The sequence below is a fragment of the Odontesthes bonariensis genome, chromosome 1 (assembly GCF_027942865.1).
Source record: "Odontesthes bonariensis isolate fOdoBon6 chromosome 1, fOdoBon6.hap1, whole genome shotgun sequence".
NCBI lineage: Eukaryota > Metazoa > Chordata > Actinopteri > Atheriniformes > Atherinopsidae > Odontesthes > Odontesthes bonariensis.
This window is the reverse complement of record NC_134506.1, coordinates 35,929,011-35,947,328: the sequence shown is the minus strand read 5'-3', so window position 1 is coordinate 35,947,328 and position 18,318 is coordinate 35,929,011. Positions and strand designations below refer to the sequence as shown.

The following is an 18,318-nucleotide window of genomic DNA, read 5'->3' as shown; positions in this document are numbered from 1 at the left end:
CCTCAAGGCTCTGGATGTTGTGGGGCTGTCTTGGTTGACACGCCTCTGCAGCATCGCGTGGACATCGGGGGCAGTGCCTCTGGACTGGCAGATTGGGGTGGTGGTCCCCCTCTTTAAAACGGGGGACCGGAGGGTGTGTTCCAACTATAGGGGGATCACACTCCTCAGCCTCCCTGGTAAGGTCTATTCGGGGGTTATGGAGAGGAGGATAGTCGAATCTCGGATTCAGGAGGTGCAGTGTGGTTTTCGTCCTGGCCGTGGAACAGTGGACCAGCTCTATACCCTCCGCAGGATCCTGGAGGGAGCATGGGAGTTCGCCCAACCGGTCTACATGTGTTTTGTGGACTTGGAGAAGGCGTTCGACCGTGTCCCTTTGGGACTCTTGTGGGGGGTGCTCCGGGAGTATGGAGTGCCGGACTCCTTGATATGGGCTGTTCGGTCTCTGTATGACCGGTGTCAGAGTTTGGTCCGCATTGCCGGCAGTAAGTCGGACATGTTTCCTGTGAGGGTTGGACTCCGTCAGGGCTGCCCTCTGTCACCGATTCTGTTCATAATTTTTATGGACAGAATTTCTAGGCACAGCCAGAGCGTTGAGGGGGTCCGTTTGGCGACCTCAGAATCGGGTCTCTGCTTTTTGCGGACGATTTGGTTCTGTTGGCGTCGTCAGACCATGACCTTCAGCTCTCACTGGAGCGGTTCGCAGCCGAGTGTGAAGCGGCTGGGATGACCATCAGCACCTCCAAATCTGAGACCATGGTCTTCGGCCGGAAAAGGGTGGAATGCTCTCTCCGGGTCGGGAACGAGATCCTTCCCCAAGTGGAGGAGTTCAAGTATCTCGGGGTCTTGTTCACGAGTGAGGGACGAATGGAACAGGAGATTGACAGGCGGATCGGTGCGGCGTCTGCAGTGATGCGGGCTCTGCACCGGCCCGTCGTGGGGAAGAAGGAGCTGAGCCAGAAGGCGAAGCTCTCGATTCACCGGTCAATCTATGTTCCTACCCTCACCTATGGTCACGAGCTGTGGGTAGTGACCGAAAAAACGAGATCCCGAATACAAGCGGCCAAAATGAGTTTCCTCCGCAGGGTGTCTGGGCTCTCCCTTAGAGATAGGGTGAGAAGCTCGGTCATCCGGGAGGGGCTCGGAGTAGAACCGCTGCTCCTCCGCATCGAGAGGAGTCAGATGAGGTGGCTCGGGCATCTGGTGAGAATGCCTCCTGGACGCCTCCCCGGTGAGGTGTTCCGGGCCCGTCCCACTGGGAAGACCCAGGACACGTTGGAGAGACTATGTCTCTCGGCTGGCCTGGGAACGCCTCGGGGTCCCCCCAGAAGAGCTGGAGGAAGTGGCCGGGGACAGGGACGTCTGGGTCTCTTTGCTCAAGCTGCTGCCCCCGCGACCCGATCCCCGGACCAGCGGAAGATGATGGATGGATGGATGGCAAATTGTATATAGAATGCAAATTATACAAGTATTATGAGGAAATAACAACAGGAAGGACTTTTCTGTGAAATGGGACATCATCTTAATAGTGGTAAACAGGTCATCTTAGCTTTCCTTTTTGAGATTGAGAATAGTTTGAGAATTAGTAACGCTGTTTTGACCATGTGATTCAACCAGAAAAACTAAAAAAATCTCAAATATTTTTAGATAATATAACATCTAATGTGAAATCCTTTATCTGACCTTTCTCTTCAGTCCTCTCTTTTCTTTAGTGCCCTCCCTCGTTCTTTCTTTTTCATCTCTTAATTTTTCCATCTTCCTTATCCCCTCTCTCCATTCATTTTTCTCTTCATCCCATCTTTCTCTTCTTGCTGTGTCCCTCCCATCTCCTTCACCCCTTGCCCCCCATCTTTTACTTCCTCACTCTCTCTATGTTTTTCATTCCTCTCCCCATCTCTGCAATGAAAGAAGGACTTTTGAAAGAGAGGGAGAGAGAATCAGAGGAGGAGGTAGAAGTGAAGGGGTGGGTCTCTATAAGAGCAGCTGCCTCCAACCTCCACGTAGCCAGAGAAACCACGCTGAGACAGAAGGAAGGAAACATACTCTGACAAATCTGCACGGACCCCACATAGGCACACACAATCTCACACCCGACACAGGTAAGAGGATCCTGGTGAGAAGGGGGGAGATTGTGGAAGAGGAAAAGAAACAGCATGACCTTTGACCTCTGATACAAAACCTTTTACTTTTGCATTTTTATAGATTATTTTCACTAATCACAGATTTGTTGCTACATTGGTTTAGATTATTTTAGGAAGCAATGCTTCTTTTAGTGTAGAATAGATCATTTTGCATCCCTTTAGCCGGCTTTAACAGAGGTGGTGTTGTGGTGTTTCTAAATTTAACAGAAACAATGGGACACGGAGGGAGAAAGGAAAACAAAAGATGTTCTTTTTTTGCTTTTATGAGCCTTGTTGAGAGTCATACTTGATTATTCCAAATCAGTCTTTTTCTCCTTCATTTGTTATTTGTCCACACCTGTTGTAACATTGAAATGCTGTGACCTTCTGAAACTTGAGATATTTTGGACACTGATCAAAGAAATATTGACTTAATCTTTCATTTAAAAAACTTACAGCATCGTATCTAAGATTACAAGCACAGCATATTGATCGAAACTGCCTTGTGTTACCATGACTAAACCTGAGGTAGCATTTGTCGGGCTTCGTTTTCTGATAGACCTGCAGCTGGAAACAATTTCGGTAACATCAGTATCCTTAAAACATTGTTATCAGACAGTTAACTCTAATTTTTCTCTAATGACTATTTCATTTGATGAGAGGGTTTTCCAATTTTTTATCTGGCTTGGTAATAAGAATTAAGAACATACATAATTTCAGAAATCTCTGAGCTGTCAGCTATCCATAGAGGCTGGTGCTGCTCTGTTCTGTTGTTCTTATAGTTGTGGTGTTGTCACTGACAGAATTTAGGTATGTTCTTTAGGTGTAAGTTTCAAGAAAAGGCTGAGAGTTTAAAGGGTTTAACCTACCCTGGTGGTAAGTGCAGCGACAAACAGGTGGCTTAATGACAGAGATTAAGTTGAAAATTAAGTTGAAACAATCCCTCATGCTGCAGAGTCTGAGTTTGATTGAATCAGTGCATCACTATGATGTCTACGCTTAAGTCATGTCAGTCTGAGTGGGTTAAAAGGCAGAAATAATGTACACAACAGAGGTGAGGAGGCAGTGGTATTTCAGAAAGAGGAAGGAAAAGGTCATAAATTGCTGGTCCTGATTAGTCATAGTTGTTAACGTCTGATTTACTGCTGCACTCTAGTGGGTTCTATGAATGAACGGGGAGTTTTCACTGAAATATCTTCTTTGCACTAACACTGCCGCTCAAGACAGAGTAATAAAAGGCTATTTGGGTAAGATTTTGCACAACTCATTTCATCAGTGGATTATATTTAGACTTTCAGAAGAAGATTCCTGTGTTTTCTATGACAATTCCCTGCCAAGTTGTTCATTACTAAAAATTATCTTATGTTACTATGAAACAGCTTGTGAATCTTATAAGCAGTATTACTTTCATACAGTAGATACCCGCAGTTTCCATTTAAACCACTGATGTTGGAATCTAAAAGTTGAGCTATTTTTAGATGTAGTGATGCTAAAATCTAGAATTTTACTGGAAAAGCATTTGAATACATTTCTGGTACTTTTTGTTGTCGACTTTCGGCACCTGCCCATTCACTGGAAAAAGAATGCCAGGTTCATGAGGGAGCAAAAAGGTTAAAAGGAGTCCCACAAATCGATTTTATTGATTACATCTGATGGGGCACATCAGCAACAATGTGCTCTTTATGTGTCCGAACCATTTTAGAACTGGGCTAATGAGGCAAAGCTGTGTGACTGAAATACATTTTTTGTTTAGTTTAGTTTTTTAATAAATAGTTAAAAATGACAATTTGACAAATCAGAATTTATCCAACTAATATATGAAGTAGCTATATGTGTCTCCAGGTGTTTTTTGACAACTGCTGATCCTGGCAACAAAGTTGTTGTTGAGGAACCAAGGAAGTTTAGTATTAATTATTATTCTTATTTTTTGGAAAAAAGTAGTTTTCTTTTACGCTCTCACTACCTTGCCAGGTGTTAAGGTATGTATAGATACAGCTCTAGCAGGACTTAGATCAAGAAGTTAGGATGGGATTTGTCATGTCTTGGGGGCTTTGTGATATCAGGATGTCATGTATGCATCAAACACTAAAGAAAGAAAAACACTGTGATGTGGACAGATGTTAATAAAGTAACGTGCTGGCATTATATTACAGAACTTTGCAGAAAACCTTTAAAAAGCTGTTATACTAATCACTATCAAAGTGAGCATTGCTTGTTGTAGTTCATATACTTATTATATGTTGAAGATGAATGTTGTTTTGCTGGGTGACCAACGATGACTTTGACAAGTAAAGCCACGAGGGCTTAGTCACTTAACCACAGCCAAATTTAAAGGTTAACTATGTAAGCTGTAGTGAGATTTAGAAGTATAAACCTAAAATTGCAATCACTTGAATACCACCTAGCTTTCCCCTTTCATGTTAGGACAGATCAAGTTTGAGTTCTGTCTAGTTTTTCTGCCTTTTTATCCCAACCTTTTAATTCTTTCATTATAGGTTCTTGTGTGCTCTGTGTGAATACTGCCTTGTCTCTCCATCCTCCTGGTATCCGTCAGTTTGTTTTCCTCACCACTTCACCAGCCCTATTGTTTTTTCAGGATTTTTGTTTGTTTCTGATCTTTTGATAACCTGACTCTGTTTTAACAAGGCCCTTGTTCATCATTAGATTTTATTGAAGTTCTCTCTTTATTTATTTTTTTAAATTTCTTAAGATCTGCCTTCCAAATGTGTCAGCATTTGTGCCCTTCCCTACCCTTAATTATTATATTTACAGCTCATAATAAGAACTACAGTGCACACAAAAAAATCCCAAGGAATGGTGACTCAATGTAAATGAATGGATATATGGATATAATCAATTTGAATATTAATTAATCACTCTAATGTGATGAAACTCTGAATCACCCTAAATGTTAGATACAATGCATTTCAGCTGAAATGAAAATGAGGAGTGCTTCTTTATGTTAAGGGGAATCCAGAAAAACACTAAAGGCTTTTTTGGACTGAAAAGATGGATAATTTCATGCCAAGTCACATAACCCTCAAGTCACGGATTTTCTTTAGAAGTTTTTACATAAATTTTCGGCTCTATTAAGTCCGTGAAATCTTGCAAAAATCCTAAAGCTCCTCTCCAAATTCTCCTTCTATGAACGTGAGATTTGGCCACCTTAGCTATATTTTTGAGATTCTTTTCAAACCTCACCAATTACTCATTTTTCAGCAGACTGGGGTAAAATGTGTACTGCCCTTCACTAAATGTGTACAAACAAGTTTTTAATAAGTACAATTGATTTTTTTTCACCTTTTTGCACTTTCACAGTATTATTCTGTGCATCATCAATATAGTTTCATAATATCGACAGAATAAGTTAACTAGCATAAAAAAAATGACTCCCACGGTTCTAGACGGTTCTAGGTCCTGGAAATCTAAGTTTATCAATAATTTCGACTGTGTTTGTTTCTCTAATGAGATTTCTTAAGACTTTATTTGGAAAAGAGTTATTATTGTTTGCATATTTATTGAAAAAGTGAATATTTCATTCATTTATTAAATGCACCCAATTAGGAATGATAAACAATATAATCATAGGGCAAACTATCAAAAGTTTAATTAAATGTTTCCTTAAGCACATAAGATTAAAAAAATTATTTAGTCAATTTAATATATCAGCCCAAAATTAGCAGTGTATTTGAAACCATCCCATTCCTCCTGAGGCAGATTGCTTTAATCAGTTGCTAATTATTTTCATTGTTAAACGTTTTAAACAGATGCAGAAAGACAGATATTATATATTGGTGTTGTGTATTTTGGTTTCTATTAAAAATAAAGGGAAAAAAAGCATTTTTCATTCTAAGCCTGATATTCTTTAAAACATAAAGTGATTTTCTATACATTGATTCGTACACTATGTGAATTAATCTTCCGTTGTGGAAAAGCAGCGGCTGTTCCAAACGACCTTTGAATGTGCACTGCGTACAGCCTGGTCTCACACAGATAGATCATGACTTCCTTAATACTACGTGAAGTGGCTCCATAATTCATTGAACATGTTTGCACCACAGAAAGAGTTCTTAAAGGAAAGTCAACGCACAGTTTTGTTATGGAGGACAAAATTAAGAAAAGTCTGAATAAACCTGTCCACTGTGACGTCTTGTAATAAAATCTGCTGACACAACCATTGGAATCTATGTGACCCCCTGCCAGTAAAAAGACCTGCGCTCGTGAGCAGCTACTGCCAAAGAGCAAAAGACGAATAATGGGAATGCACCCGAGATTTGTTTTGTTTAATGCTAATAAAATGAGCAGGGACACTTAGTCACGTTTTACTGGAAAAGACTGCTCTTTTGAAAAGCTAACCAATTGCATGCAAAACTACAACAAAAGCATTAATTATGTCAAAGGTAAATCTAACAATTCTAAGACATTACTTTGTAATGCGTTGTCCCCAAGACTGATGAGCTGTGCTGATAATACAACTTTTACATGTGGCTGTAGCAACAGTCAGAATATCAGACAACTGTATTTCTGAAACAGCTCAATTAATAGTACTCTGTTTTTGCCTTCAGGCATGTACTTTTGAAACTCATTACTAATAAATGTGTGCTCTTATTTCATTCTGCCAGGAAACCTTCATGAGGTCAGGAACTAACTTTAGCGTGGGAATAATCAACCTAATGTTTGTGTTTAGCCTTGGGCGCACTTTTTACTTCACCTTGAGAGAAATAAAGACGCTTTGATTTGCAAAAGTAAACTCTTACCAAGAAAGAAAAAGAAAGTTAGTGAGAAAGAAAAAGCTGATAATACCTACTATATTGCAAAGTAGCAGCTGCTGAAACTCTGGTAGGATGTAATAGTGCCACAAAAATGTACACATAGCTACAAAATGCTGCCAAGATCAGCATGCTCCACAAAGCTTCATTTGATTATTACCTACTCAGAAAAACTACCTTATCGAGGCGGTCAGAAAATGGCATTTACATGGCAGTGTCTTATTTAGACTGAAGTCTTAATCGGTTTGATATTGGAATATTGCTGTGCATTAAAATGTACACATGTGACACGATGGAATGAGAGAGAGAGAGATAAGATCTCAGAAAAATAAGTATATTGAGAAGAGAAAAGAATATCATGTCTTCTGCTTTATGAACTTAAAATTTAAAAATTGAGATAATTGTCATCTAAATACGGTTGGTCTGTTTGAGGCAAATTGATGAAGAACTATGTGTACTACACAAGAAGTAAGAAATAAAGGTCCAGTCTGTGTAAAAACAATGAAAATCCAAGAAAAAAGACACAAAATGTTGTATCACTTCCAACATTAACCTATAGCTCAACAAAACACCAAGAAAATAAATGGCAAATACACCAAGTATTACACTTAGTAGCAACTCCACCTCCCCAGTCTATGGCCCCAAAAATCCTTTTTAATCTATCTTCAGTATTGCTGAATTTGTTGATTCCCTCTACAACATGGTACACCTCATTATCTTTATGGACATACTTCCTTGACCCTTGCAAACCATTTTGACTCCAATGCTATATGGGGAAAATGGAATGAGGACATGGAGTGCTGGATCACGGGATGCACCTCATATTGTGCTGTTGCAAACAGTCCTAACAGCCTCACTGATTTGGCTGTGAACATGTGGAGTTAATCCAAGGATACAATGTTCCTTACGCAGTGGGGTCCCTTTCCACCCATTTGTGCTGCAAGGATTTCACAGATCTTTCTCTATGTCTGTTTGCTGCCTCCGGTGCTCCTCTTTTCCCTCATGTTTCTATAACATAAGAGAACTGCATCCTGACAAATGTTTTTGATTGAGCAAAAGTCCCAAACTGGTAGTAGGGACTGGTGTCTTTTAGAAAAGATTTTCTATTCCCATGTCATCACTTTGTCTTCACACAAGGATGTAGCTATAATAAGAGCTGGACAAGGTGTGTTGAGTCAACCTTGCAAACGGTAAAGGCAAAATGCAAACCTGATCGCTGTTGCTTTTCATAGCTATACATAGCTATAACAGCAGACAAAATCTTACAGAAACCGACTACCATAGGAAGGATTCTAGACTTCCTCCTGCAGGCTGAGGTGTAGTAGAACTCTTCAAAGATCACCACAAATTAATTGAATTTTTTTATTTTCTTAGCTTGACAACAACTTAATTTGACAGTCAACACACAGCCAACAGTTCAGTGCAGAGACCCTCCATCTCAGTGACGTATGTAAGATTACATCATCCATTGTTAACAAGCCCTGTAATCTCTCCTCTTTCACTCATACCACTCTCTCTGCCCATATAGTCTTAAAGTAGGGAGGTCTTATAAGATAATACTGTCTTCCTGATATTCCTGCTGTATCCTTGTAAGAGTTCCAAGCTCATCCATTTTATCTGCTAGTGATCTCATATTTCCCATTACTATCAAAGGAAGAAATGGTTTAAAGTCTCAGTTTTGTGCGTGCTCTACCTCCTGGATGTCTTGTATTCAGCTCCTCTGCATTTGGGGTCTTATTCTGGGGGTTACTAGGCTTTGGAAAGCTCAATCAGCTGCTCTCCCATGCAAACAACTTTTCTGTTGCCGTTATGTGAAAAAGAGCGAGCGTTACCAGCAAAAATCATCTCAGCAGCACAGCATCCAAACCAGTGCAGAACAATACTTCAAAAATCTGTCGTCAAAGAAAAAACCACCAGAAATCCCAAGAAGATGCAAAAAAAAAAGACAAGTTGTCCATATCAGACCATTCTAGACCATATGTGAAATCTATGTAAAAGATCTATCTGACGATGACAGAACATGTATTTGTCCTATTTTTTGTTACTTGGGTGTAAAAACGACACAGGTAAATTCAAAACCCCACACACTGTAGACTGACCATTCACATGGTGTCAGAAAAAAATCAACATCGCTGTTAGTCTAATTAAAGCAAGACTTTTGAAAAGCAAGACTGAAGTCATGATTATTTTAGTCTATGTTCTACAGTTCAGGCCACAAGAAAAAAAAAAAAATCTCAAAGCATCAATCAGTATTTGTTCAATCATTACAAATCGGGTCATTTGATCATTTATGTATGTCTAGATTAAGGAAGAATTAAGCACTCCACATAAGCAACATAATAAAAGTAAAGACCAATATTGGTGGTAACCCCCTTGGAATAATACATTTAACCTCTTAAAATAATGGTCCATAGGTTCTATGAGCAACTTTTCAAGAAATGAATGGATGTAAAACAACAGCTAATAGATTTTCAGATTTTCTGTTCCGTGCCAAGTGCAACAATATTATTGTGTAATAGAAATTAAACCAACAGCAGAGGAAAGCCATGATGTTTGTAACCTAAAAGATTATGGTCAAACATGAGCATAATGACAGCTGATCATTTTGTCTATTGTTGTAAGCAGCCATCAGCAGCTTATTGGGATGCCTCACAACATTCTGACATTATACATCAATCTTTTGTCTCATCAAGATCACAAAAGTTTGTAGAAAAGTTAATAGACACCAAAAACTATATATATATATATATATATATAAACACCTGTTAATATTTTAACACTGTGTGTTTAGCTACATAGTTATAACTTCAATAACCAGGGAGTCAAACAGGAAATGGTAGTGGAAATGGAAAATAATGTTCAAATTGGTTCAAGTGGAAATGAAAGGTAAGACATTACAGTAAACCATGATCTCAAAACATAAACAAAAATCAATAAGAAATGAGTCTGAGACCCTGCTGTAAATATGTGTTAGCAACCTCTCAACCATCAATCAACCTGAGGTGATTAGATGCATTGAGAAGGAAAATCGACTTGGGTTAGTATGTCTGTCTCTAATGGCTTCAACTGCCTCTCCAAAGTCTGATTGAGAGGTAACATTTTATGAGAACACCCACAGGGTCTCATAAATAAAGTCAAGTGACCTGACTCAGCAGAAACATCTGTAGGCTTCTGTGCAGCTGGAGTGACCAGAAACTGCATCAGCAGTATATTCTTACTGTGTGGTCTGATTTTTCATTTCTTTATTAATTCTTTCTCTGTCTCTCTCTCTCTCTCTCTCATGTAGAAAGGTGTAAAACAGCTTCTTATAGTTCATAAATAAGATTTAATGGTTGTTTTTCTATTTCCTTTTTTTATTTCCCAAAAATATTGGGAAATTTCTGACCTTGAGGATCTTTCCGGATGGATTCTTGGATTTTTGTCCTTTTTTATGTGACTTAAAAAGAGTGAAAGTGAGAAACTATAATAAGCTATTTTTGTCTTTGAGGAAAAAGAGGAGTGATGACATATAAAATATGTACTGTAAGTATGTAGCATATGTATATAGGGAGGTTTCAAATGCAGGTTATGTACTTCTAATCCTTTTGACTGGTAGCATGGATCCTGCTGTCGTGAAATGTGTCAAATCAATAACCACTCCGCTAATTTGCCAGGTAGACATCAATATCACAACAAAGAAAACAATGTATTTTGAGTGGGCCTGGAAAGAGTTGTCACTCAAAGTGACTTTTCTAACAGATGGCTGCTGAAAGAAGACTAAATAACATTTAATTACCTGTCAAAGTGACTCATCTACTAACAATGCTAACATCAAGAATATGCTTTAATTATTCAGTAGTTCATTATTTAGCTTTAAAACGCCTGTCCTCTCTGCTTAAGAAGCTGGGAGCCATTGTTTAACAAGTTTAAATCAACACTAAATAGGGCCGTTTTAAAATGATGAATTTAAGGTAATCTTTCAATAACTATGGACTTAGATTGGTGTAATAACAATAACAGCAAACATGCACATCTAGTACGAAAACATAGATGACCTTAATCATAATATCAATCATAATTTTCAAAATTTATGTCTTTGACCCTGAGGAGAAATTTGTGACAGGCACAAGTGCTGCAGAGAGCTGCATAATTTAACATAATCTGGTCTAGACAATTTAAGATGCTTGTTCTCACATAAATCCAATGTGTCCTCACACATTTCAAAAGAATTGAACTGTGTAACAGAAATAAAACAATGACTGTCAAAACCAAGTGTGTAAAATAGGTATACGTTAGAGACCACATGATGGAGGTATATGGAGAAATTAAGACAGTTGGTTATGAATTTACTGTCTGTGCCATATCTTCCAAAGAGTAATAGATCATCCCAATATGTAAGATATCTGAACTTTTCTTCAGTAAGTGTTTTATAAGGCTTAAATACATGTTGGAGCACACCTGTAAAACTTTTCTGTCTGCAGTGTAAGACCCAGTATAGTCAGATAGTTTAATGCCACAATTATTTTTGGTGGCTACAGCAGGGAAAAACGCAGCCTTGCATTATTCAGTCAAGCAGTCAGGGATTTTATTTTTCTTCTCTTGCAAGGGTACAACCACAGTTTGTTGGGCAATATAGAGAAAACACAAGTAAAATTTCAGCAGAGGGGCCGTTTTTGTGAACTGACGTGAATTTGAGAGTATCGTGGCTGAGCTGTAACCTACAGACCAGCTACTCAAAATAAAAACACTTTCCAGAACAGATGCACACAGCTCCTCTGTTCAGCCACGCGTGAATAATCCAGCTTTAAGTCCTGCTTCGGCCTGGGAGTCATTTATTTTATATTTCCCCTTTTTTAATGAGAAAATTACAATAATGGGGGGAAAAAAGGGACGAAAATCTTAATAACACAGTGTGAGTTGGTTTGAGAATTTCTGAGTGCTGGGCTGTTGTTGTCTTGTTGGACAAAGAGACCATTAGTCTTAGCAGAGTGGTTAAGCATTTCCTCAAGCTTAACAGGACTTATTCCATGGTTGACAAGGTGTGCTTTTTTTAACAGCTTCAGCAACTTTAGCAGTCATGATGTTTTCTGCTTTCCACTTTGAAAACCTAAACTTATGGTTACCTACCCGAATACTTTTCAAACACAAACAACATATTTAATGTTTGTTATTATCTCCGAATAAAGCGTTCTAAGGAAATTATGACTGTACATATCTCTTTGGTCTTAAACCACCTCAAAATGTGATTGAGCCAGACTTTGCCCTTTTTCATTTATTTATTTATCATTGTTTTTTCGAAAAACAGGCAGATGGAAATTGCCAGCTCTAATCAGCAATAATCAGTCAATCAGGAGGTGTAAACACAGGACCTCTGGGGGTGTCCTGTTGTATCTGGCATTGGGCTGTTGACAGCAGATCCTTTGAATCCTGAGGGTTACAGGATGGGTCCTTCATTGAACTGACTTGCTGCAGTGTATCCCACCGAGGCCTGATTAGATTGGGAGCGGGAAGTTTGGATGCTTTGGGCTCTTTGCATGTTCCACATGAAATTTCTGGGGAGGTTTTGAGGTGATTTGTTCTACTGTGAAAGGCCAAAACCATTCTGGAGTCTGGAGTTCAGGAGGTACTAGAAATGTCAACAGACATTATTGGTAACTTACACCTAAACAGACTGTGTGTTTATGACACACTGATGTCAAAACTGTACTTTTTGGTGACTGAAAATTTTGGTCGCACTCCACATTTTTGTGCACATAAACACAATGCATGAATACATGAAACTGTAATCAAAGGAGTGATTATCGGCTTTAATGGGAGCGAAAGGCTTCATGTTTGGAGACTGGAGGGGGAACATGTGTTCGTTCACTTTTCATCACCCATTGGCAAACAAATGGATGGCAAACCTGTATTTGCATCCTCTGGCCACACCTCAACGGAAACGAGAGATATGGAGATGTGAAGGTTTTTCATGCATTATCCCTTGACTTCTGAAGCCGAAGTCAGAGTTGACAATGGAGGAAGAGATGCGTTCTAGTCAGCTGAATACATCCAAGCTGTTTGTCTGAATCCTGTGCCATCTGCCAGTTTTGTCCCGCCCATATATTCCTGTCTGGCTATGTTGCTCTTTTGTCCTTCACTGTCAAAGCCCAATTTCTTATCAGACAAAAGCAAATTAGGACACACTTTTATTGTTTTCGCACAAGAACACAGATTAATTTTGGAGAGTTACTTCTTTATGGGTAGTTAAGGATTAAGAATGAACCATAGTGCAATTACATTTTTTTATCAGTTTTTAATTAGTCTTAATGAATTTCATGTCAGAAGACATATTAGTGTTTGACTGAAGACAAAATTAATTTTACTTTCTTCCACGTAAGTTTAACAGATAATAACAAACTTCGGCTAAAGGAGAGGTTGTCGTACTTGTTTCAATGTCCTATGGATACATGTGAAAATACGTGCATTTATCTCAATGTTTGTTAGTTTTTTTTGCCGTTTGAATGTTGAGTGTGTGTGTTGTGTATAGTGATTGCATGAGAGTTTGTGTGTGTGTTTTTGTCAGCAAGAAACAATGACTCAGTTTGTTGCCAGAGGCATAAATTGAGGCATCAATTAAGCGAGTTAACGAGTTTGTTTAATGAGATGAAAACTCTAGTTGTGTTTCTGACATCAGACTCACCAGACTGAACGTCTCCTACAAGAATAAGGTCAAACATTGTAATTTCCTCCTTATTACTTATTATCACTATTTGCAGTTGCTATGCTCACTGTCAGTTTATGTATCCTTTACTCACTTCTTGTTCTTTTCCCTCATTTGTGTCTTTTTTCAATCTCTTTAAATTTTCTCTGCGTTCTTCCAGTATGACCTTCTTACTTATAAATCTTATCTGTATATTAATGGTGTGTTCAGACCAAACTGTTTTAGAGGCTTGTTGAGCGTCATGTCGACTGGGAAGCTCTCTAGCAGACAACATATTGTACCTACCTATTGTATTGCAGAGTTTTTATCTGGTTGCATAAACACTGCCAACAGAAAGTGCTGTAATAAGCAGCTGGAGGATGGTTGATGAGTAAATTGACATTGTAATTTTGTCACTGCATATCAGCTCAGTAAAACCTAGGCTTCACTGTCAGAGCTTTACCATCCATCCAATCCTCAGTATTTGATTCTACTCTTTAAAAGGAAACGTAAAGAACTGTTATTTTAAAATACCTTGCCAATGTTTTCAAGTTGCAATGATGGAGTCCAGTGAAGCGCCCATTAGTTCGACCAGTTACAGTACACTTACATTGTAGAAGTTGAAAGGCAAAAAAAACCCCAATGATCATCTGCATTTCCTGCAATGCAGACACAAAAAAGAGAGGTTGCTTCTTCCAGTAGTTCAGAAGAACCTTATTTTATGGTGACATAATACTGTTAAAGCAAATTTCAGTTGGACCACAAAAAATTCGGACCATCAATAGAATTAGTATCAAGAAAAAAACAATACAGATGTAAAGATGTGAAGGCTTCTGAAATCATATAAATGCCAAATAGTTGTTCTTGCAGCAACACTCACAATGTTAGACAAGCCAAGTCAAACACTAAAATGTAAGACCAAATAGGCGTTTAGGAGAGTTTGTGTAAAAGGCATCATGTACCACTTTGTAGGACTGAAGGTGTGTATTTGCTTTCTTGTACAGCAGACGGCAGGACCATGAAGACCTTGATAGCTCTGCTGCTCCTCTGTCTGTGTGATCCTGGACACAGTGACTGCCAGGCAGACTGCCTGTCCTGCAGCAAAGTCCTGCCCAAACCCCTCAGTTTGAATACTGCGGTGAGCCACACACACACGCTCACGCACACACACATATTCATCGCGGACTGTCAGATCGAAGCCTCCATTCAAGGTCTGAAAGGTGGGCTTCAGTAGTGACAAACAAGGAAAACAAAAAATAATCTGGAGGCTATTCATCACTTCAGACCGTGCTCTGAAATATTACTGTGGTTGGCAGACATTTCATGTAGACATAACTACACAGCGCACGCACAAATCTAGTCATGCAAAAACATTTTCTCTGCTGGGATTCGTCTGATGATGAAATAACTGGAAACACCACCTTCTTGTACTCACCCTGCCTCAAAGGTTCCCTGACTGACTCAACAAATTACCCTCTTGGCATCTGAGTTTTAATTTGTTGTGGATAATTGATGTCTGGGGACAGATGTCTTTTACCAGTGGTTGTTTCTCTCGGTCTCAGACATTTTACAGGCAGCACACTAGAAAGACATTTAAAGTGTTAGTTCGCCATTTTGCACATTAAGCCCTGTTTTTAGGTAGTCTGGGGTGAATTATAGATGTTCTGATCACAATTTGGACATTTGGTGCTGAACGGAGCATTTAGGTATCCACTGCTGCAGCCCCCCCACCTTTGCATTGAGTCAATGACCACTCAAGCAAACAATCATAAAACGGCATTAAACTTTCGTTTGAAAAGACATGGAACTCACCGTGTGGTCAGTGGTGTTAGCAAGTACTTGGTTAGGTTAGGAAAACATCATGGTTAGTAAATGAAAATACAACATTTTAACTCCAGAAAACATTTTTTCATGTTGCTCAGAGATGTTTCCTGACAATTAGGCCAACAGCAAGGAAATACCTTGCAGGTTGAAAAATGATGCCATGAAAGTAGCCGCACAGTGGCACAAGGACTCCCTGACCAAGCATAAGTCTGTTGTAGTTAGGTTGATACACAATGTACTGAAGATAAGTCTGGCATTTATGAAAAGTGGTGCTTCTAAATTTGCCACCACTGGAGTAAGTTAGTCTGGAGCTTTTTGATTCTTCTTCTCTGATTCTAATTGATTCCTAGTTCAGATTCCCAATTTCTTTTTGTCTTTTTTTTAAAGAAGAAAACAATCCTTATTTGAAATATTCAAGCTCAAAATGCTATTTTAATAGGATACCTCCTCACACAAATCATTAGCTATTTATGTAGCTATTTACAATGTTGTCCATTGTAATTCTCTACATGATGGAGAAGTATTAAAATGGCAAGTGGGGGATTCTATTCCTACATAGGGGTCCTTCCATTTATCAATGGGTGTGCTCAAGAATTCGTGTGAAGAATTTTAATTTTCTTGATTTATGGTAAATTCCAGTATTTCTTTCTGGAACATAGGTTTGATATCCTTGAACTGTCTACAAAAATAAATTGAGGATGATTTCTTGCCTTTGTTTCTGCCAGGTGTGTCTCATTGAATGTGAAGGCAAAGTGTCCCCTTCCTTCTCCTGGGACATATGCCGTAAAGCTCTATCGTCACCCATTTCCTCCATAGAAGGCACCACAAGGAAGAGATCTCAAGAAGAGGCAGAAGCAATTTTTCCAGAGGAAGAGGAACAGATGGATGAAGGTCTGTTACTACCTGCTCTGCAAAGGTTCGACCATGTGGCCCGGGCACTCGACATGAACGAGAGGGATTTGGGTGGCAAGACCAGTCAGCTGAGCACTGCCTATGATTCCCATAATGCCCTGTCCCTTGAGAATGAGTATGACGAAGATGAGGCAGGGCGGGAAGGGGAGGATGCTGGTGTGGCAACAAAAGGACTGGGTGATGCAGGGCTGAGCATCTCAAAGAGGTTTGGCGGCTTTGTCAAAGGAAGGCACGGCTACAGAAAACTGATGTCTCCAGGAAGGTCCTACCAGAAGAGGTATGGCGGCTTCATCGGTATTAGGAAGTCAGCACGCAAGTGGAACAACCAAAAACGTTTCAGTGAATTCCTGAAGCAGTATCTTGGGATGACCACTCGGGCCACCGAGTTCAACAGCATGTCAGACCTCTCCCAACAGAATGAAGTTTAGCAGAGTACACCTCGGAGCGCCTGCCATAAAAGAATCACCTGATGGGTTTTCACAGATCTTGTTTTGTAAGTGGTAAAATCAAAGTTGACCTATTGAATCTATTGTAAGTAACTTACCAAAAATTTAGCCCAAAAATTAAGACTCCTATTGGAGTCATTGTTGTCCCACAATGTAAGATTTCCTTTTCTATTTTTCATCCCTTTTATTTAAGTCAATTCATCAGACATTGTTGTAAACATGTCTATCCAGCTTGATGCTCTATGGAGAGTTCTGGAAAATTTGCTCCAGCTGAAACTGTGTTTACTGCTATCTCTGATGGCCCCTATCCAGCTCTGGATCCCGCTGCTTCTCATTCCATGACCCTAATGGGATACATACCAGTTTGATTCTACTGAAAATGAAGCCCATAATTGAAGGTCATGACAATCTACCAAAACCTCTCATGGGCTTTGAAGGAAGTCTTCATTTATATATCTTTATTATTCCTCCACCTAGTGGCCAAGTGCAAACACCAGTCTTCATTAAAAGATAATACCAGTGTTTTGTTTTTTTTGGTGTTTTTTTTATATCCTGGTTAGAAGAATGTCAGCAGTAATACTGTATGTGATTTGTGTTAAATAAAGGAAGATGCATTAAAACACAGTTAAAATGTATTGGTTTATATGTGTTCCAAAATATATCTGAGACAGGGTGACTCAGGCAGTTTAAATTAATGATTAACTATAAGATTAGACAGCACGCAGCAGTCATTCATACTTATGACACTAGTCATGTCATGTACATGTGAGCATAATCTTTGACTGGCTCTTGTGTTTCGATGTCACAATCCTGTGTGAACAAGCTGTCTTTGAACTGTTCTGATGTGAAGTGTTTTGGTTGCACAGCATGAGAACTTGTAAATAGCTGAATTTAAACATGTCAATAAATATAGTTTACTATTTCCTTCATGGCTTGTCATGCAGCAACTGATTCTGTGTCTTTTAGTATTTTGTTCTTAATAGTCATGGTGTCCTTTACAGTGCCAGTCATAATGGCTGTGTTACTTCATTAAATTATATTTTATGGGAGTACTATGCTTCTTAATCTATTTGTAAAATTATTTTGGCTGGCTTTTGCACTAAGTCATGAGGTACTTATAAATACCGGTCATCTATTAATAGGTGCTCATTGGATTTTCTACAATAAACCATCAAGTCTCCAGGTGTACATGATAATATATATATGCAGTACTGGCTTCTTACAAACATCCATTGAAGGTGTTTTTTTTCAATGGATGAAGACATCTATTACAAAATGTTCAGTTATGCTCAGTTAAGTGAATGAAAAAAAAAGCAATAGTAAGCCAAATAATTAGAAGACAAAGCTATAAGCTCCTGTTAATACTTTACACAGAAAAAGACACGTTTGTTTTACATATATCAGTAACACCAGTGTTTCCGAAAGGACAATAAATATTATTAACAAGGGGGGAATATATTATTGTACTTTGTGACAACCACCCCATCCGGTTTCATTAGAGTAAATGTGATGCAACTGACTCCCCCTTCCTAACAAATACTAAGTAATCACTTGGTTACAGGTACAATTTCATAAGGATCATACCAAAGTTA

At 39.0% G+C, this 18,318-nt stretch overlaps 1 protein-coding gene across 2 annotated transcripts; it reads left to right on the top strand.

Moving 5' to 3' along the window:
• The first annotated feature begins 2,007 nt into the window (after positions 1-2,007).
• Positions 2,008-17,677, top strand: LOC142385464 (prepronociceptin-like). Of its 2 annotated transcripts, none has more exons than XM_075472037.1 (3): positions 2,008-2,096; positions 14,552-14,682; positions 16,094-17,677. In XM_075472037.1, exons 2-3 carry the CDS (start codon positions 14,563-14,565, stop codon positions 16,706-16,708), a joined length of 735 nt encoding a protein of 244 aa, XP_075328152.1. In that variant the 5' UTR covers positions 2,008-2,096; positions 14,552-14,562; the 3' UTR covers positions 16,709-17,677. The 2 variants fall into 2 exon arrangements, with proteins under 2 accessions (XP_075328152.1, XP_075328141.1); XM_075472026.1 differs by having other exon boundaries at positions 14,549-14,682.
• Positions 17,678-18,318: the final 641 nt, after the last annotated feature.